We start from the raw sequence: 22831 nt of genomic DNA on the forward strand, positions 1-22831 counted from the left end.
GCAGGCAGGGCACCCATTGATTTTTGGTCAGATGGTTCACAACAAATGTCATGTGTCACTGCCATAAAAGATCTCGGTGATGTGCAAGTGCCTTGAAAATATACATAAAATCCATTGATCAGTGAAGGACTAGTGAGTACATTAACGTATAGGCGGAAATGTAAGTAAATGTCAAAGTTACTGAGGTGGTATGGAGGGGAAATGTTTGGGTATTAATGAATCTCATATTATTATTATTATTATTATTATTATCATCTTGCGCATATTGTAATGCGAAATGAGTGATGTGGATACTGGATAAATGTGTGTAATTCACTCTGACGTAGATGAAATGTTGATGATTCAGTTATCAATTTGGAAGTTCACGTGTCCATTCAAAGAAAAATTACCTAAGCCCAAATGGAACGTGTAAAATAAACTGTCATCACCACAGATTTTTAAGTTAGTTTTCCCTTTATTTAGTGCAGAGATGTAAATCTCTAAAAAATACAGAAGTATTGGGATCCGGTATGAAGCAGTTGGATTTATTTCTGTAAAAATGTCGCAATAAGAACATGACTCTTGAAGCCAATAATAGTGTGTATACACAATCACGTGCAGGACCGAATATACCAAAGAGAAGTCGCCTGTAAATGCCGAATTTTATTTGAAGTTTGAATACTGTAAGCCCCATCACAATACATAATCGTCCACTCACTTGCAGACACCGAAACAGGGTAAATGATGACGATTTTACTGAAAGGTTGAAAGTTCGTTACAAAGACAAAATTAAGGAGAAATTAACTTGAACAGTAAGAACTAAAATTCAATAAAAAAAAGAGTAATCTTGTACCTTGGCGCACTCAGACCATTCCATTAGGAAGAAGAAATATTTCCTTCAGTAATATGGATAAAATTCTGCATAAAAGAAAGTTCCGTGTTAACATTAATACAGGAAGTGTCACAGAAAGTTCAAAAAGGGGTTTCATTTGAAAAATCACCTCAAACTGCCTCAAGAATCCCGAGGACCTATGTTTTTAACCCTCTAATAATTTCCGCTCTGAAAGTACGGCATTTATTTTATAGCAAAGGTTCAAAGCACGCCTAGTTCGGAACTGATCACGAAGTAAAAAAAAATCGATTTCGTGACGCGTTTCGTGCATTTTCTTTCTGCTAAAAAGCCATACTTTTAAGAGATAAGCAACACGTTATTATTTACGAAAAAATCAACGTTTTTGACGTGTCTGATGTCTCACGTGTGTTAGTACGTGTCATGGTTTATAGATGCTGGAGTTATAAATACGTATGTAATTATTCATAAAAGATTGTTTGATTTAGTAACTGTTTTCTTATCACATTCAAACATCAAATCTACAATGGTTATCGATACCTGGCTTGTAATGTGGATATGGACATTAATAGTAAAATGACGATCATGCGTCGTGACTACCACGGTTGCCGATGTCCGGAACGTAATAAGAATTTGAACATAGATGGAAGCGAGTTACGGAGGCTTAAAGCCATATCATGTCTGAGAAGAGCCAATGATTAACTCAATAGACTGAAAACCTCGCAAGTGCTCACCCAATACAATACGGATGTCAACGTGGGATCATTGTATAACTTTCAGAATTAGGCAGTGGTATAGATCCCCATTCTATAGATCATAGTGTTTCCTTGGTCATGATGAAAATAAACTATTTTTTTTTCTTTAAGAAACTACAGGCTTTATTTCAAGGGTGCCAAAAATTGATCAAGCTGAATACGAAACATAGGATTTGATTTGAAAAATAAAAATTCGCCACCACTGGTTTTGTCATCAATTCAGTTCTGGTCGCCACTGATATTTACTCAATTACGTATCTTAAACTGAACCGGAAGTTTTATTTACTACTATATCTCATCGTTTGCCAAAATATTTATGTTAGTTCTAAAACTCAAATTTTTTTCTCTTAAATAAGAAAATAATTTAATGACCGGAAATTGAAGTAGGGTATATTGCGTAAGACGTGAATCCAGAAAGTTAAACACACTTGATGTCCGCCGCTTGATAATCTTGAAAATGAACAACTTTGCACATGACTAAATCATATTTAGGATCTTGAAATGAGCTGCTGTGATTGGGTATCATAAATTGTACGTCATATTCGTACTGTAATGGACAAAGCTGAGAAACCAATAGGTCACCTAATCAAAGGTAGTTTTATATATATACATATATATATATATATATATATATATATATATATATATATATAAACTTCATAAAAACGTTAAGTTAAGTTTTGTTTTAAAAACGTTAACTCGTGGATTTTGCTTTTCAATTTCACCTGCTACGCGCTTTTCATTTGTTCTAGAAGAATCCAGATGAAAACATTTCAATAATATAACTGATACAACGATACATAATAATTCGACAAGATACAAGGTCAACCCCAATTCTGAGACTAAGCAATTGAAACATAAAGGAAACTATCAACTTTTTAATTTATTGTATTAAGGAACATAAGCACGCAATTATTCACCAAACATATCAACCTCATGCCATTATCTGCAATGGAAAATTCCTAACATCATAGTTCCTGCGCGTTACATAACGTCGGTAATTCCTTAATTTTGGTCCTACATGATAAAATACCACCATACTATGTCATTTCTCTATGTTGGAACTTAAATACTGAATAATTAAAGCGCAGAAAAACACTATAATTGGATAAGTATCTTCTCATTATGTGAAGCATCTGATGCGCAGTCACCATTCTAATCACATTACGAGAACCGGCGTTGGTGAAATTTCCGGGATATGATAAGTGATGACAAATACGATAATACTGCATCAATCAGATGCACGAGCCAAAATTAACAGTTTCCATGTTTTACTCTTTTGAACTGAAAATAAAATTATTTTATCGAGAAATCATGTCTCGTGAAGCATTTAGGTAATATTTTGCCCATTTTATTATCGTTATTATAATTACTATACGACATAGGACAACAAACAAAACGACAGGTTATACAATTTCCTGTAACAAATAACCTTAACATAACTATAACTGTTAGCATTTCTGAAAGCTTTCAAACGAGGCCAGGGAAACCATTTAGTAGGTGCGAACAAATCACACCCTAATTGACTCAAAGCCTGCCGTAATTACGCCTCAGTTCACCAAACTCATGAGAACTTAAGCGTACGAAGGGCTCGTTAATTGTCTGCCGTTATTAAGTATTTCACTTTATTCATCTCGTAACGACCACATTGCGGACGACTCTCTCTCTCTCGCTCTCTCTCTCTCTCTCGTGTGACTCTTTCTATAATTAAGACTTTAGATTTTTTATATGAGGGTAAGGTTTATGTTCATAATTTATGCAGTACTATGAATGACTTCTTAATTTTTAAAACGTATTGGGTGAAGTTACAAGCGCAGTTTAATGAAATTCACCTGGACACACAACCAGACTTTAAAAGGAAAAGATTTAAGATTAGTAGTCAGTCCCTTGCATTAAAAACTAAATCAACACATAACCTGAGTTTATACTTATATACCTAAGCAACATAACGTAACTCGTCCACCACCCATCAGTCAACATATTCCCTTTTCTCCTCATGATCGATGGAATTCAAACTGTTAGCAACTGGTTTTTTGTGGTTTACTTTTTATTTTTGTTTAATTCACCAGCCTCTATTTCGGTGCGAGTATACTGGACTAGCTAATCTAAGTATGTTTTTGTTTCATGTCCCTATTCCAGGAATAAGAGATCTCGCTACGGAGACTAAAATAGCTGCTATCACAAAGAGAGAAGCATCATAACCCATGACCCATGACGTGTTCACCTTTTCTTTGTAAACAGAGCGAGGAACGAAGAACGAATGTGGTTGGCTCCAGCTGTATCATGCTGATGATGCGCGTTCATGCCGCGATCGCCAAGGAACATTTCGTTGGGTATTGTGTTCACGACGCTGTTTCTTGGATGAGTGTACATCGTGCCCTCCTGCAAATCAATATTCAGGTTGGGATGTGAATGGTAAGAATAGTGCGATTCGGATATGGAGTTGCACATCGGGGAATGGTTGAGACCGTGGACGGCCAATGAACCTCTTCGCGTGCCAGGGGCGTCGCTGTACCCTGATGCCAAGGAGGCTTGGTCCACCATGATGCTGATGGTGGGCAGCACAGAGCTCGAGATGCTCTTGTTCCGGCAAAGGCTCTTGCGACGGTACCCATACTCGGGTAATCCCCAACGGAAGTCCACGTCATACAGATCCGCACCAAAGACACCGTCCGTGCCCGTCCCATTTTTATCCATCTTGGATGAGGGACGAAGAGGAGGAGGAGGAGGAGAAGGAGGAGGAAGAGAAGTGAGAGAATATCCTTCATTCACTTATCAAGAACACAGATCATTTCTCTTCTTTCCTTTCCCTTACTTTCTCTCTCGCTCTCTCTCTCTCTCTCTCTCTCTCTCTCTCTCAGGAACGGATTCAGAAAAACATCCAGCGAATCCGATTCAGCGTGGCACTTTCACTCGTGTCCATGATGAGGTAGAAGGGGATTCTATCCTCTATCAATCATTCCCAGTGACAGTAAAGTGGCTGGGAACTATCCTCTTGTGGTCACTTCGGCACTAATGAGGACGGGTTGACCCCTGCAGATGCCCGCACTTGGTAGATTCGTCATGGCGAGTTCTAATCTGACTTCCGGGAGCTGTTCCTAATCAGAGAAGACAACATAAACTGGAACGGAAGCGTGGAAGAGAAGGATTCACTTGATCACCACTCTCAGGCACAAAAGTAAGGCACAGAACGCTACAAAGCACTGTATGGTTTGTGAGGCACTGAGGTTAGGCACACACAGGTAGAGGCCCTTGGACGCATACTGAAGGGGGATCAAAAGTCGGGGGGGACTGGCGCCCCGGCCTGCCCTGCACTGCACTCCCCTGGCTGCACAGCTCCCAATCCTATTACCAATATTAAAGTGGACGGCTGCCGCTCTCAGTGTTTGTGAAAGCTTGTGTGTTTGTATGTCTACGTGTGCAGGTGTCTCGTTTAGCCCGAGTAGGCGAGCATTCACGTCCAGGATTTGATTTTATGAACAGGACATCTCCTACGCGATAAAGATTCGGAGAAAAATTCTCACGTTATTCCGAGTTCATCAACTCGCACGAGAAGAACGAATAAACGAAGCATATGCCAGCAACACTCCGAGGAAGACCTACAACAGCTTCAGAGAAGGACGCCTCATGGAAAAGTTCTGGAAGAGCTCCCTTTCCCTCATCCAGGGAATTACCTTATTTGAAAACGAGCATCAATTCAGCTCGTTTGAAAATTCACTCCCAGATGTAAAACAAGAGTGAAAATGATCCCCTTCCCCCTCTCAAAAATTTCACGCCAAGATATGAATCGAATTCCCTACTCTGCGTCAACTTACTGTTTTCATTTTGTTGCTTTCATTTTCTTACGGCATTACTTTCACGATACCAACCTTCAACACCAGCGTGAAATGGACGAGGCTGCAACATTTTTGGGAAAATTCACCTTCCACGCCTTCTTCTGTCTGCCACGATGATTCGAGACAGAAATTGAAAAGAGTGGGTGGGAAGTTGACACCTAATTGCTTTTGTAACTGATTAGAGAAAAGACTCGAAGCTTATTCCTGTATGCAATTCTTTCTGTTGAAAATAATCGGAAAAGGGCACCGACTAAAACTAAACTATGGTAAATGGCTATAAATATACAGATATCTCTTGTCAAAACATGAGGAAAAATAAGATGATATAAATGAAGAAAGTTCGTGTGCGAAGGTGTGACAGGTAATGAGAAACTAAGCTAACAATTTTGTCAAACTAGTTACATTCTGCTTCATTATTCCATTACTTCAAACAATTTTCCGTTCTTTTCATTTACGGTGATAGCGCAAATAACTACTTTTGTCGTAAGTTTGATTCCGAAAACAAAATTTTCGTAACAATAACTGCAGACTTCTTCATGTTACCTGGCTAAATAAATATACATATAAACGTATGCTTTTCATCACGCCAAACCAATCAGTATTTTCAAGAAATAATTTTACATTCCACTTTACAAAATGAAATGGAAAAACTCTTAAAAAACAACTTTATAAAATTATTTTTTCTTTATGAAGACCAAAATTGGAGGTAAAATTCTTGTCCATAACAAATTAAGTACCGTCAGTGAAAACCATCTCTGATTTGTTGTTATGAGTTCAGTGTACTTACTGGATATCTTTTTATAAAAAAAACTGAAAATAGTAAATAAACAAATTACTGATCGTGCCTTTAACACTGATACACTACGTAAAACACAATGTGTGTGTGTGTATATATATATATATATATATATATATATATATATATATATATATATATATATATATATATATATATATATATATATATATATATATATATATAATATATATATATATATATATATATATATATATATATATATATATATATATATATATATATATATAAACATATATATATAATCATAACAATCAAACGGAAACACACAAAAAAGGGCGTACTAATAATATTAAATAAAAGAAAGACATAACTAGATAGCAAATGTGTTCTTTATACTTAAACAAGAAAGTCCGTTTAGTTTTGTGCATTTGCACAGTCGGTTGCCATGCAGTTAGAATTTAGCTCGGACCCTCTTACGTATAAAATACGTTTGAGATCAAACATCGTCAAGTCATAAAACATCTTGAGTCATAAGAAACAACGGCTGAATACCTTAAAAATGACTGAATTGAAGTCTATCTTGAAGATGATCAAGTCACGGTTGAGTACCTAGTACATGACTGCCTTTGTTGCCTATCTTGAATATCATCAAGGCACACCTGAATATTCTAAATAAGACTGTCATGGAAATCCTAAATATCAGCACGTCGTAATATTATGTCACCCCTGGACATCGTCAATGTTACCGCTGAACAGTCTAATGAATAGCGAAGACTTTCATTCACAGAGCGAAGGCCGTGCATCTGGACCGGTACATGACCGGCACAGTGAGAAGCAGCTTCAGGTTTCTCCTTTGAACACCGAAGAAAATCAATATAGACACTAGAACTCCAAATCCTGTTTCGTCACCTTTCAAGGAGAGGTGTTCAGAAATGTTCTGGGCTACTGAAAATAAAAGTGATCACAGTCATCAACTCTTGAGTAAATAAAGTAGTCAGGAGTTAACAGCTTAAAACAAACACAAGAGTACAACATTTAATGTAGGCTAGGTGTGGGACAAAATGGCCCGATGCGTCTTACGTATACGAAGTACTTGTATACAGCTGGGCTGTTACGGCAAGCGTGTTACGTAATAGATAGAGAGGGAGATTACACAGAGGCCGAAGGAGAGAGAGAGAGAGAGAGAGAGAGAGAGAGAGAAAGTAACGTTCATTCGAGATAATAGATTTATTCTCTCACCGCGCCATATTGAGAATTATATAATGTAGAATGTCCTAAAATGGCTTGAAAAACCAGGATGTCCATAACCCTCTGATTACGCTGATTTTAGTTTATTTACCTGTTCATTAATATCTCATGATCTCCAATATATTTATTTCCTTAGCTAATAATAATAATAATAATAATAATAATAATAATAATAATAATAATAATAATAATAATAATGATTATTATTATTATTATTTTAGTATTATTATTATCATTCACACCTGTGCCCTTAGCCCTCAAGTTCCCTCGGCCATATTCTTCATTTTCCTGATCAATTCATTTATACAACTCACACCCGGCATATAAAGACAATTCGGCGTCCTAGATTTCACCTGAGCTTCTATATTATGATAACAAACAGCGAAGAGGGCGGAGAGTAAATCAAAGCAGACTTAACACGCAAAGTCAGTAACCATTTCTGATAATAAATCTTCATATTCTTAAAAAGACTTGCCTAAATCTCTCATTAACCGTAGCTTCCTTTTATATAATGTATGTATATATCCAAATTTATTAAAAGCCGCCAAAGGCTACTTCATGCATCCTTTACTTACATTAAAATTAATTTACACATTTCAATAAAAAATAACATCAATCACTACAAATTACACATTAAATATCAAATTACGACCACTGTTCACAACCCTATTTATAATCTGCCCCCGCCCTCATTAAAAGAAAATAGAGATTAGGACTGCAAGTTAAGTCGTGAATAGTTCTTATTAATTTTTCAACTGCAACTGACATCCGAAATCTATTGTTTACCAAAACATTTTCTGACGTTCGAAGCGATTCCGTTTTCTTTAACAGCACAACTAAAATATCAACATCGTCCTCTCCGCTGGGAGAGGTGATCACAGCAACTCTCCTCAGCACCCACTGTTTTATACTTGTGATGCAGATGGAAAATACACCAATACTAAACTTACTTTCATTTTTGTGGGTAAATGGGTAAACTGAGCATTTCTCTGAAACGGTTTGCTAGTGTTTTAAAATAAAATGTCCAGTATTTTCCAACAACACAGCGTCTTTCCTTTAATCTCAATGAATTAATGACAAATAAAACAATAATAGTTTTGAAAATCTCACCATCCCAAGACGCTTTCTGAAAATATGCATTCTATATTAATTCCATTATCTTGCCTTAACAGAGCTTAATATTCTTCTTTTTCATTAAGAGAGACTCGATTCCCAAACATTGTTTACCGAATCCCCCTTAGAAACGGGCTTCCTGATTCTTCATTGATGTTCCTCCTTTCCTAACTATGTCAACATGCAGAGGAGCCTTTGACTCAACATTATCGTTGAAGCTCTTGTAAGTGTGATCGATATCTCCATCGTCTGAGATAACCGCTCATCTCAACTGTTTTAACAATGTTATCCAAAATATTTCTGATAGATTGTAGCGTTGATATGAGTTACTCTTATTCCATGTACATATCTTGACTTGCTTGTCAATGCCAAATAATTATTCCAGGATAATTCTTGTCAAAGAGTTCCTCAATGTTGAGAATGAAAATAAAAACTCTTTCGAGAGTTCAGGTAATTTTTCCTAAGTACAAAATTACAAACGTGAAAATAGCGTATTTTCTAGAGAAGTTGGAAGCTAAGAGTTCTTTTAATAAGGTCCTTGAAGAATGCCTCATTCCTCTGCAATATTTATTTGAATAATGGCTTTTTACATATTGTCAGTGATCTGAATTAGTGAAACTATACAAAAAAAGTTCCCCGGCAGTCAAAATTTATATTTATCCCGTTTTCTTGCAATGACTCATTACTTGAACAAGATTGGGGATAATAACTGTCCCCGCAACCTGATACACACCCATAAAAGAATCTGCTTTGAGACTTGCATACTTCATATGGCTCCAAACGCAACGTATCAAGATTTTCAACTCGTAATGGTGTGTGCGTGTGTAAGTAGAGAGAGAGAGAGAGAGAGAGAGAGAGAGAGAGAGAGAGAGAGAGAGAGAGAGAATCACTTTCAAGAACCCTCAAATATCATCGATAGAGAAACAGGATTTTCATGACTACAGATGTGTCACAAACTTTCTTCTTTAATGGCAAAATCTGTAGCGAGCACACAAAATTTTTCCAGCCAATCTTTGCCACCATCTTACGAAACAGACACTTACAAGGTGCTATCATATACAAAAGCTGCCCCTTCAGATATTGCATTAACACTAAAGCCATTATGTTTGACGCTAGCCACGCTGGAATGATACTAATGCTTCTCAGTGCAAGGTATTATGCAAATAACTGCAAAGTACGTGAGGATCGGGATAATGCAATTATGTGGCACGGGGATTAACTATCCTTCAAGTGACCGTTATTCACTGACGGCTAAGAATAACTAGAAAATAATGCAAATTATAAAGATGGACATCAGCCATGAGATCCTGACAGAAACAGCATTTACAAAACACTATTATAAGTGAATGTTGATTGCTCGAAGTGAACATAACCATGCGACTATAATAGATGAAAAAATCTACTTTAGTATCCCCCAAAAAGAAAGAATACCAAGAGAAATGAATTACAAATATATTATGGAGAAACGGTTTGGTTTCAATCCTCTGACTATTAGATAAATATCAGAGAGAGAGAGAGAGAGAGAGAGAGAGAGAGAGAGAGAGAGAGAGAGAGAGAGAGAGAGAGAGAGAGCCTAGGCCTTAAAGCTCGTCCAGGGCTTGAATGAATCATTGACTTGCTAGAAGGTCGAGGTCGATATAAAGGTATTCCGTTACCTGAAGTGAAGTTCGACCGAGCGAAGGCCCTTATCAATCGGCACTTGGGCGCTTTCTCCTTCCCAATATCTACAACACACACACATACACACACACACAAACAAAATGATTACCATACACTCCATCACGCTAAAGAATTGGGAAGTGGATTGCACTTATATATAAGAAGCAAAACCTCCTCTCCCTTCTTGTTTAAATCTATGATTCACATGTAACAGGAAAGGAAGGAAATGAAGAAAAAGACGAAGTATGCGAAACAGACGTCAGGAAAAAGTAGGAAATTGTGAGAAGAGGGAATGAGAAAATTGCGAGTGCTCTTGCGTAATGATTACGCTGTTAATGACGAGTTCGTTCTGGGCGTGTGAATGGTTTCTCCGAATCATTAGGCTTAAGAGAACAAGATCACTTGATCCTCAACTGTCAGGGGTTCAAAGAAACCATGGCTTGTGATATGTTACGAATGAAAATATGCGCTGTTGAGTTCTTTTGAAGGCATTGATTAAGTATTAGTTTTCAGTCAGTAGTTTCAGCTTTACCTAAGACTGTCATGGTTATGATAAATAATAAACAGCTATAGAGAAATCCACCTCAAGCTTGTTTCCCTAGTAGCTGCTTTAATTAAGTAGTTGAGTACCACCGATCGTCCCTATCACGGCTGTTGAAATCGAGACCAAATCCAACATATTTACTGAAAGCTAAGATCTAAAAACTCACAGCATGAAGATTTATGACCTCATTTCAAGTTTTGGGAAGCTGGGTTTTTAACGCAAACTATCTAGAAAGATCGTCTCGTACAAAGCAATATCCCACCTCGACGAGGAAGAATCTTGAATGAAACTGGAACTTTCAGTAATCGTTATCAAGTAATCATTACAAGATTATATAAAACACTCGTCAAATTCGTCAAGAAATGTACCATTTATTGTCATGAACCCAGAAACAAACATATATGTGCGTTTTTTGATAATGAAATACATTCGAGAAGCATAAAAAAATCGGAACCATGGGAGGGGTGATGTACAAAATATACGAATTTTAAGCTAAAAATGAAAAATGAATGATGAAAAGAAGAGTTATAATTGATGAAATAAGTGGCATACTTTACGACGCGGAAAGAGGATACCTAAAACCATGGAACGAATATACACTGTACTTGAACATAAAAGGATAATAAACACCTGCATTAGTGTCGCTAAAAAAATATCAAGAAAGAGGGGCAAGGAGAGAGAAAACGAGTAAAAGCGTTACAGGAAGTAGAAGAAGGAAAAAGGCTAACCGGAATATTAAATGATTTAAAACGGTGAGAGTCACATCAGGCTAATTAATCACAAAGAAAGATAAAACTGAAAAAAAAAAGGGAAGGAACGCAGGGAGAGACGACGATAAATATTTGCGATGTCGCTGTGGTGTCGAAAAAAAAAAGAAGAAAGAACTGGAGAAGAAACAGTTCCCATCATTAAGAGAACAAACAGAGAAAGCACATCAAAGGCAACAGTGCTTTCGTGGGAAGACCATCGCCTGCTGGTACCACAGAAAACGGGAAAAAGAAAACGGGAACCAAAATGACAGCAACATACATTACACCACGCGCGTAGGAAGGAGAACAAACATACACACACACAAACACACACACACACACACACACACACCTTGAATTATTAATTATTTCAAGAAAGAAGAATGCACTCTTGAATGAAGCTCACCTGACGCGAGTCTCATTAACAACAGTTCTCAGGTAAAGAAAATGATGTTCTAAAATAACAGCCATTTATTCCTTTAAACAGTTTCGTCCTATATTTCCCGATTGAAAAGTGTTCTCAGGTGCGGCTAGAACTTCTTATTAATAGGATTGACAACGCAGTTTCTTGCAATAGTTTACAGACTTCCTTCACTAACTCCTTTCTGAGGTCATTTACATAATCTCTAAAATCTCTAAAGCCCCAATACTTAGCGAAAGCTTTCAACCTGGGCGCAGACACAAACTTGGCGAATTCGAGTTTTGGATGGACCGAAAGAATGTGCTCTTTCCATCATTAAGGTCATTCGCCTACTGCTGCTTGTGTAAATCAGGTCGCAATCCCGTGAACGATTTCAATGAATTTTTTTACTACACATTTTATAAAGATGTGAATACCGTTTAGTTACTATATTATTATGTATGATGCTTTTGTTATATGGAGAAGGCAAATTGTGATACGCAGTTGCATTTCTATGTGCATTACGGTATTGGGAACATTTGCCAACAGTATGAAACACCGCCTGAAAGTGGGAAATGAAAATTTCTCCTCAAAACAATCACTGTGAAAATAGCAGATCTTTATCTCTGCGAAGAACAGCCGGGTAAAAGCAGGTAAAGCGGCATAAAGAATCGGTCGCTCTCTACTGTATTTGTAACGTTCTGCCGCCACAACAAAATATTTATGTTAACACGCAATTAAAATTGGTCAAAGTGAAATTAAAATATTTCACAGAGGAATGATCCTTTGCTTCACGTTTGGTCCTTACAATGAACTTTCATTTAAAAAGCCGCATTTCTGCCGCAAATTATACCGTAAAATTAAACGGTTTCACGACGCGCCTTTTTAATGAATGTTGCATCTGTAGGACCTCACTGCGGAGGATACTCCCCAAATGACTTTCCTCTGTCAATTTACTCAAATGATATTATTATACTCACGGTCCAAATTCTTTCCTCCTTTTAGTACTTGTAGTGTCTATACTTTCGATTAAATCGGTCAAGTCTCACAAGAGGTTAATGATGAATATTTAAAAGTCGGCATTTTCTAGCTCGTCTGGTTAAGTATTTTAGACTCGAAATCTTTCAGTGTTTCATCTATTTTCTTCTTTCTTTGTCCTTCTCTCCACACTAGATGCGACCTACAACTGTTGACTAACCACTAGGTACATAGTTTATTGCTTATGTCAACAAAGGGATACTCGATCTTTGGATTGGGCGAATTCGTCCATCCTCGTCAGAGAGAGAGAGTGAGAATATTATCAATAAAACTTTACCTCAAAACTTTACAAGATAATGACAAGAATAAGAACATAATAGAACAGAACAGAATACAGAATTTTGGCCAAAGGCCATTCAAAGGTGTAAACAGGAGGAAAACATCGCAGTTGCACAATGAACCAATTGTGAAGAGAGGTTGGAAAACAAGATGGAAGAAAGAGAATATGAACGAAGATACATAAAAGGAATGAAAGGGTTGCGGCCACACACCACATGAGGCGCACTGACAGCACTACCCCCTCCCCCCGCCTTGGTGGATGACAAGAATAAAGTCGCATTTAAAGAGAAAATGAATAGAAGGCACCTATCAACCTATTCGTTAGTTCTAATAAAGACAATCAATGAAAAATAATCTTCCTCAGTTTCTATTAAAACCTACGTATCTTCACTACCCCATGGTAAATTACATATACTGTAGAGATGCTGTTGCTGTCAGATCACGTTTCGGTAAAATCTGTTTACATACCACCAAGGCCATTTGAGTCAAGTACAGGCAACGTTCCTACCACTACAAAATCGCGTTTAATATCGCTGAAGAGGCCTCCGTTCACAAAACCTCGGCCCCTCCGACCCTCCATGAAGTCTAAGTCAAAATAGTTATTGGGACGCAATGAAACTGTCAAACTTTCGGAGCTGATTTCAAAGAGGACCTCATCCTGAATGCAAACTCTTCCTATTGGTATTCGAAGATGATTATGAACCAAATTCAGTTTACATTTCAGCTCAACATATTATTAAATATTACTCTTGGCCCAGTCATTCGCTACGCATTTCCTTTAGAATATCTATCTCTATTTGTGTATGAGAGAGAGAGAGAGAGAGAGAGAGAGAGAGAGAGAGAGAGAGAGAGAGAGAGAGAGAGAGAGAACTGACTGTTTCTCTGTGATAAAAATGCATTAAAAAGTATAAAGCTATTAATAATCCAAAACTTCGTAAACAAACAAATACATTATTACAATTATGTACCTATAAATGTTGCATAAAGATGTAAAATTGAAAGGAAAACAGATAATCCAATCCGGAAATAAAATAAGAGCAAGTAATGATATTTGATCAGTTACGAATCAGGTCTTGATTCCACCTGTTAGGTGAAAGGCTTACATTTATTTATGTGTATATACACATAAACATACATTATCTACACATAATAACGTGCCTGTAGAAAGAGAGAGAGGGAGAGGAGAGAAAACTTGTAGTATATTTTAAGTAATATACACCAAGTGCTCGGGCACTTTGAAGAAATACATAAAGTAAATAAAACGGTAACTTGACATTGGAAACATTTCAGAAACTAATTAAAGTGACGGTAGTTTGGGAATTCATTGCTGGTAGCCATTTTGACCAGAAATTTTTCTGATACCTTTCGTAGTCACCATATAACTAGCTCCTGTTAAAATATGCCCGTTCTTTAACTTCTGCATGTATAGACAGAACGTGCTTCCAAAACCCTCTCTGGCTTTAAAAGTAAATTTATTGTTCCTCGTTGATTCCTCATCGCCATCAAACGTATATACGTAAAGAAAATATATCCATAGCTAACCATATATATATATATATATATATATATATATATATATATATATATATATATATATATATTTTATATATATACAGTATATATATATATATATATATATATATATATATATATATTATATATATACAGTATATATAAGTATATATATATATATATATATATATATATATATATATATATATATATATATATATATATATATACATATATATATATATATATATATATATATTTTATATATATAAAATATATATATATATATATATATATATATATATATATATATATATATATATATATATATATATATATATATATATATATATATATATATATATATATATATATATATATATATATGTTATATATAAATATATGTATATTTGGATAGGTGTTGATATATTTACTGTATGTATATATAAATCAAAAACACTCCGAGAATGATAAATTTAATTTAGCATCCTGGTAGCCCGCATTCTTTCATAATAGTTGACATAATCGCAATTTAATCACAAGCAAAAAAAAAAAAACAAACCATAAGGGACGATATACCCAGCAACAAGACGACTAAACTAATAAACAAACAAAGATAGATAATTTTTTTTAAATGAACCCAGAATTATGCAATAATTCAATAACATGTCATTCCAAAGACTTTTGCACCATACACGTCACACCCAAAACCAACATCTGGTAACGCTTCAGTTTTTGCAAGATAGCGAATTAAGCTGCAAAGGTTGCAATAAGCGACGTCAACTGATGAGGGCAGGAACCTAACAAGATATGGAATTACAGAAGGCCAAGATTTTTCGATGAGAGAGAGAGAGAGAGAGAGAGAGAGAGAGAGAGAGAGAGAGAGGGGGGGGGGGGAGGGGAGAATACCAAGGGACGAGGAGTGGATTGGCGGGAGGAGTTGACGAGGGAAGTCGAATGGTTCTTACTGTCACCACGGCAACCACTGAAAAGAGAGAGAGAGAGAGAGAGAGAGAGAGAGAGAGAGAGTCCACGAAGACCTTATATTTGCAAGCAGTTAAACAATAACGCCATGCAGAACTACAAGGAGACTTTTACACTTGTATTACGCTTCAAGCAATGAAAAATAACTGTCTTTTATATTACCTTTTCCTTATAGTGTTAATAATGAAGATTTCAGTTACTAGGCAAAGTGACCCCTAGATACAAAACGCTAATTCCCTCAAATACAAATTCTAATTAATATAAATAACCCATAAAAACCATTTAAACAGCTACTTCCTGTTACTGAAAGACTCAAATGCCATCTTTGAAAAGTTAAAACACGTTCATCAGACGACCAGGCTGATGCGTTAAATGTCTTTCGAGGAGAATAGATGACCCTCGTATCAACAGAAGGCTTGAATTTAAATGAAGAACCCGCACCATATGGCCACACCTTCTAACACAATTCTCTCTCTCTCTCTCTCCAAACGCATACACTTGCTCTTACGCTCAGTCTTACGCACGCACTCACAAATTCGCCCATACTCTTACATACATACAGAGAGAGAGAGAGAGAGAGAGAGAGAGAGAGAGAGAGAGAGAGCATGTTCCATTATCGATATGGGTCAAAGAGTAACTGGTTGGAACATAATGTGTTTTCCGGCATTTTCTCCTGTGTTTATGTATGGCTACAACTGTTCATTTTATACAAGAATCAATGGTTGCTTTTGTTTTTCCCCATTTCTATACACCTTCGAATTCCATCTCCAAAAGATGTTGCAGAAGTCAAGACATTACATTAAACTAAAGATTTTAAAAAATGACGCTTCAAAACAATACAAATTACAACAAGGGGAAAAAAGTCCCTTTCCGGCGAATCCTGTAAACCCTTTCCATAGGCGTTTGGGGTTCTCAAGACTTCACCCTTAGTGGCTCTCGCTTGCCATGTCTTGCAGCCATATTGGGACTTGATTTGTTGACAATGGCTCACTATTTCTAGAAATGTCGACCTCTACATTTCTTTACGAGAAGAATATCATGGTCGGTATGTACATACTTGGGGAAAAGACTGTAGCAGGTATTTTTATTCGAAAGATCACCTAAACGGTTTATTAATTTATATGCGTACACACACACACACATAATATATATATATATATATATGTATATATATATATATATATATATATATATATATATATATATATATATATATATACATACATATATATATATATATATATCAACATATATATATATATATATATATATATATATATATATATTTATATATATATATATATATATATATATATATATATATATATATATATATTTGTTTTGTATGTGACATATGCACTGAAAATATAATACGTACATTGTCTAGTATGCAGGAGGAAACATATGAATGGTACATATAAGAAAGGGTACCTTTCAAGATAAGGAGCCTAAACTCAACAGAAGTTGAAGGCCAGTGTTGCTGATTAATATGCAAATTCTCGAATACACCTAAGAGGAATTACACGAGTTTATACAGAGAAGGAGGAAGTATTTCGATTTTGAGATAAGACGTGAACTTGTTGCTTTGAATTCTAAAAACTATTAAGAATCCATTTTACTGGAACATCTTTTCAGTGCGAGACAGATAAGATAAGTTACCTGCTTTCATATGAACAAGCGAAAAGCGAGGTATCTTTTCTCTTTGAATAAAATAAAATTTAAGGATGGTTTTAAGAAAAAAACAATGGCAGCAGACTTTAACAAAGAAACTTTTTTTGAAATATCAATTACATCTTGAAAGATCAATAAGGTACAAAACAAATCCAGCAGAGCTTTAACACAACTCAGAGCTTGGGAAATGATATTAAAATTCGTATAACGATTGGCTCAAGAATTAATCGTGTTGAATAAAAAAATTGAATAGAAGGAATTAGTGACTCTGTTCAGAAAAAAAACTGCAAGTTAATCAGAAACAACCACGACAAGACTGGGACCAACAAATCATTCGTTAGAAATAACTCGCCTAAAAGTAAGACTCGTATAAATTAAAGTTTTTTCGCTGAAGTAAAGACGTGGGATAATTTGATATAATTTAATCTATGGTGTGCTGTTAAGATTAATCATGATTTAAAATATCAATTACGTCCCCTTCGTATCAATATTGCAAAAAGCACTGCTATCCAGAAAACATTACATATGAAGAAAACAAACGAATACTTTAATTACAATGAAAATTCATTTACCCTGACTGGAAGTAAACTGAAATTTGAAGATCTAGTTTCATTATATATTACTCCATTGTGCCCAGTTTCATTATATTTTACTCTATTGTGCCCTCGCAGCATTCAACAGCATATATTCTCAGTTGTTTAAATACCTGTAAACAAACGAGACGGAGCTGTTTTGAGATAAAAAAAAAAAATTAATATTTCTTCCCCATTCAAATCTTCAAACCATCTCAAAAATACGTGCTTAGGTTTTTCGGTTAAATAGACATATGCAACATTTGCTATGGCGGGAATATTACTTTTGCAAAATATCTGAAAGGTAGTAACGACAGTTGTATATATATACATATATATATATGTATATATATATATATATATATATATATATATATATATACACACATATATACATAGTACATATATATAATTAGTTGTAAATTTCAATATTGCATTTATTGTCAAAATGAAGTTACCATAAAATGGAAAATTTGTAGAAAAGGATTTCATATATATATATATATATATATATATATATATATATATATATATATATATATATATATATATATATATATATATACATATATACACACCCCGTACACACACACACACACACACACACACACACACACATATATATATATATATATATATATATATATATATATATATATATATATATATATATATATAAAATTCTCCGCTGGAGATGGACACAATTTTTACAATGAATAAAATACTGAAAACTACTTAAAAATTAAATAAACAACGTTCATTGCAGATAAAACGATAAACCTCACACACAAATTTGACTTTAACCTATTCCAAAACTTCCAAAAAACAGAATGCAAGACTATTACAGTTGGATCAAACTCTGATAACCTCATGCATAACCCTAAGCCCGAAGAGAGAGAGAGAGAGAGAGAGAGAGAGAGAGAGAGAGATACGCATAGCAACCCTTTAAGGCATCGAGTGCAGCAAATTCTCCATCTTCTTCGCTAAGAGGAAATCCCCGAGTTGCTGAGGTCGGGTGAACCTCGGGTCGGGAAACCGAGAACTTTCTCGGTAAACAACGCGTAAATGAGATGGCTCGCGCGCGCGCGCGTTGTGACGCTCTCTCGGAAACCATTACTCATGTAAATGAAGATGAACTGCAAAGTTTACTTAATATAATTAATGAGGCATCGCAGTTCTATTGCCTTAACTAGTACAACGATTCTGTTTTTAACGGTTAAAGGGATGCTGAATAGATGCATACCATCATCACATATAATTATCATGATTGAAAATGTGAAACGTTCATGAAGAACAAAACCAAAAATGAAATATCATGAATTCGTTATTTAAAATCCTACAGAGTATATTGTCAGTACCTAAAATGAGAAAAACTTTATTTTCATTATATTTGTAAAACTGATTTTCCACGGCGTACATGACCAAAAAAAAAAAAAAAAACCACACGAAAACATCAAGCAGTAGAACGTAGGAGTGAAAGTTAAGCTGGAATCAATAAATGGCATTTTTCAAAATGTAATTTAACATTAGGTGCCCTGCTATCGAGGATGGGCTTGCCTGTTACATAAAACTGGCGTCGCACCCACCAAGGTCATCGAGGCCGCTATATCGAGGCCATCTCCAACAAGCGCCACCTGACATTTTGGTTTGGTAAAGTCAGCCTTAATAATCCTTTTTCTATTACACATTTCTTTTGGGCACTGTTGATTGGAAAGACAAGTGCAACTTTTAACCACGCACACTACACAAGTGCTGTCATGGAGACTGAGAGTGAGGGCAAGTCTTCTGCTCATGCGCAACAGACTGTTCAATGTGATCGCTTTAAGCGAAAGCTTTGGATGACGTACAACGAATGACAGTGGTGTCTGCGTTCTTCTAATCAGTTTCACAAAGATACAAACATATCTAAAATGACAACAACAAAACGCTCGTAAGTAGAATAATGTTGATACATATATATATAACATTTATAATTATAAGAAGAATGCTATTTAAAATATAACATTTATAATTATAAGAAGAATGCTATTTAAAATATAACATTTATAGTTATAAGAAGAATGCTATTCAAAATCTAACATTTATAATTATAAGAAGAATGCTATTTAAAACGAGAGGAAAAAAAAAAAACAATCACAAAACCAACGACATTCATCACAAAACCTCACTCAAAGACTCAGAATTCGTATCTTCCAACTCTCGTGGAATATCACAGAGGAAGTTGATTCAACAAGTGCCCCGGAGGTTTCAAAAAAAAAGAAGAAGGAAAAAACTCTTAAATGCCACATAAAACTTCTAAAGGGAATGTCCCATTCTTTACTCCTCAGCTGTATTTCACGTCTCTCTTTTCCTGGCATATTTATGACATGCCTTGGATGCTCCTCTTCCCTCCATCCTCCTCTCAGTCTATCTAACTCTCTCTCTCTCTCTCTCTCTCTCTCTCTCTCTCTCTCTCTCTCCTCTTCTGTCAACTTATCCGTCAATTCCTGTTCCTTTCCCCTCCGCATCTTTCTCCTTATCCCTTCCCCTAACTATCTATATATGAATACGTGACTCCTCTTATTCTGTTAATTTGTCTATCAATTCCTCTATCTATCCATCTATCTGTCTGTCTGTTTGTCGTTCTGTCCGTCAATCTATCTATCTATCTGCCCAACGTCATGCAATCTTTATCATTTCGTTTGCAACAACGACGACAGAGGGAATCTTCCAACTCATTTTACATCTTTTCCTTCGATTTTAATATTAATTCTTGTGTCGATTTTGCCGAAGATAAACAAATATATAAGAATTATAATGAACCTTGGTAAAACCGTAGAAATGGGAAGAAATTAAATATTTTAACTGCACGACCAATGCCAGTTCTTAGACGTAAACAAACATTTGCACGCGAGTGTTGCGTGTTCTTGATGGATACACAAAATTTTCAGTATATGACGTTTGCCGAGCGCATGAAAACCATTTGAAAATCACATCCCTCTGGATTTTATTAACCATATACTTTATTTTACTGATAGGTAACAATAGGACTGTTACAACTCAAATAACTGATCGAGTAAAAGTAAAGAAACATTGAATTCAGTCATGCTGTCACCGTCGATGAAGATCTTCCAAATCGTCACCGGCTCCGGGTATTCACATCCATGTGACAAGCCTTAATTAACTTTGGCCCCACTAAAGTTGTGTGAGGAAGAGCAGTAAATTCCCTGCGCACAAAACACGCAAACGCCGGGAGTTCTTATTCGAAAATTTACCGAGCTCGATGATGTAAAACGAGTAAGTGCAGACTTCCCAAAAATTCCAGATTGGGAATTCAAGACATTCGTCCAGAAGCGCCACGGTGAAATATCGGTATGGCAGAAGGGGAATACAAAATGGCCGACACCCAGTTAAATCCCGTGTAGGGAATACCACGGCTTAGAAGATCCTTTGCGGTTTAGGCAAGATTTAAAACACTTTATGCAATTCTGTTTGGTACCGGCATGGGGAGAGAGAGAGAGAGAGAGAGAGAGAGAGAGAATAAGAATACATGTGAAGTGCTTAGAAATTATAAATATAGGACATACAGCCTTCTCGCTTTAAGTCAACAGGATGCTCTAGTCTAGCCTACGGAATCGGAGAAAGAAAAGACAATGGCTCAAAACCGTGTACTGCAGACAACCTTAGCCGAGTTAAATCCCTGTAATTGAATTAGGAGGCATTTCCTGGCTAGATCCGTTATAAAGGCGTTGTACTGAATGCTATACACCATTGGCTCCACCTCTCATCATGAGTAGGTTTCTGGTTCATAAGTGATAATAATCTTTATTACAAATCGTTTGGAAAGTGTTTTTCTTTCGTTTTATACATGAAAGCTTCCTACTCACCTACCTAATCTACATATATATATATATATATATATATATATATATATATATATATATATATATATATATATATATATATATATATTATTGACAACTAATATAACACTACGAAGTTAATAAGGGCTACACGAAAAGAAAGAAATAATTCTACGCCTTTATACGACCAGCTGTAAAGGAAGACTTGCCAGCATGCAAACCACGTATAATGGACAAAAAACATACTTTATTGCCGCAGTTAGTCTTATCCATCCCCAGAAATAATGACTCCCCCCTCGCGTACATTTCAGATGCGATTACATGTGGCATTTGTAGACGGGGAATGTATATGAAAAATCTATACAACGTCGACAGAAATAACAATAATAATAAATAATATTTACGTACATAAAAAAGAGCATTTTTTTGTAACCCGTTCCTACTACTACTACTAAATAATAACAATACTAGCATCACAAGGAATGAAATAGTGGGGGATACAGAAGTAATCGGAAAGGATCGCGACCGAAGGCGCCGACGGCTGATAGAGGCGCTCTTAAATACCACCCAAGAATTGTTTCTCCTGCCTACCAACATTAACCGGCCTATTGCTCCTGTAGATGACAGACCGGCGCCAGACATCACTAGAAGCGACAATCCCGAACAAGAAACTCACAACAACAACAACAACAATAATAATAATAATAATAATAATAATAATAATATATATATAATAATAATAATGAACAAATTGATTCTTTTTTTACCTCAGCATTTCGAGACATGTTATGGTGTTTCCTTCAAGTTATAATAATAATAATAATAATAATAATAATAATAATAATAATAATAATAATAATAATAATAATAATAATACAATGTGCATTCTTTTGTTTAGTTTTCTCTACACTGACTGGTAAGGAAAATACCATTTCTCTGTTGTAGCCAGCTGCATTTAAGCTGAGCTTGAAAGAGAAAATTAAGAAATATCTCTCTGCATTTGCTCTCATTAACACAATAAAAAACATTCATCACAGAAA

General features: G+C 35.6%; 1 protein-coding gene across 4 annotated transcripts in view; it reads right to left on the bottom strand.

Moving 5' to 3' along the window:
* Positions 1-22831, bottom strand: part of sei (seizure) — a 538215-nt gene that overhangs the window by 251716 nt on the left and 263668 nt on the right. Inside the window, exon 1 of one of the 4 annotated variants that reach the window (XM_067087725.1) lies at positions 3809-4405. The exons of the other annotated variants lie outside the window; for them this stretch is intronic. Within the exon in view, the coding sequence (XP_066943826.1) occupies positions 3809-4281 (473 nt within the window). The 5' untranslated portion in view covers positions 4282-4405. Of the gene's footprint in view, positions 1-3808; positions 4406-22831 lie in introns of those variants that run through there. 4 annotated transcript variants of the gene reach the window in all.

This window comes from Macrobrachium rosenbergii, chromosome 44 (genome assembly GCF_040412425.1).
Source record: "Macrobrachium rosenbergii isolate ZJJX-2024 chromosome 44, ASM4041242v1, whole genome shotgun sequence".
Classification (NCBI taxonomy): Eukaryota; Metazoa; Arthropoda; class Malacostraca; order Decapoda; family Palaemonidae; genus Macrobrachium; species Macrobrachium rosenbergii.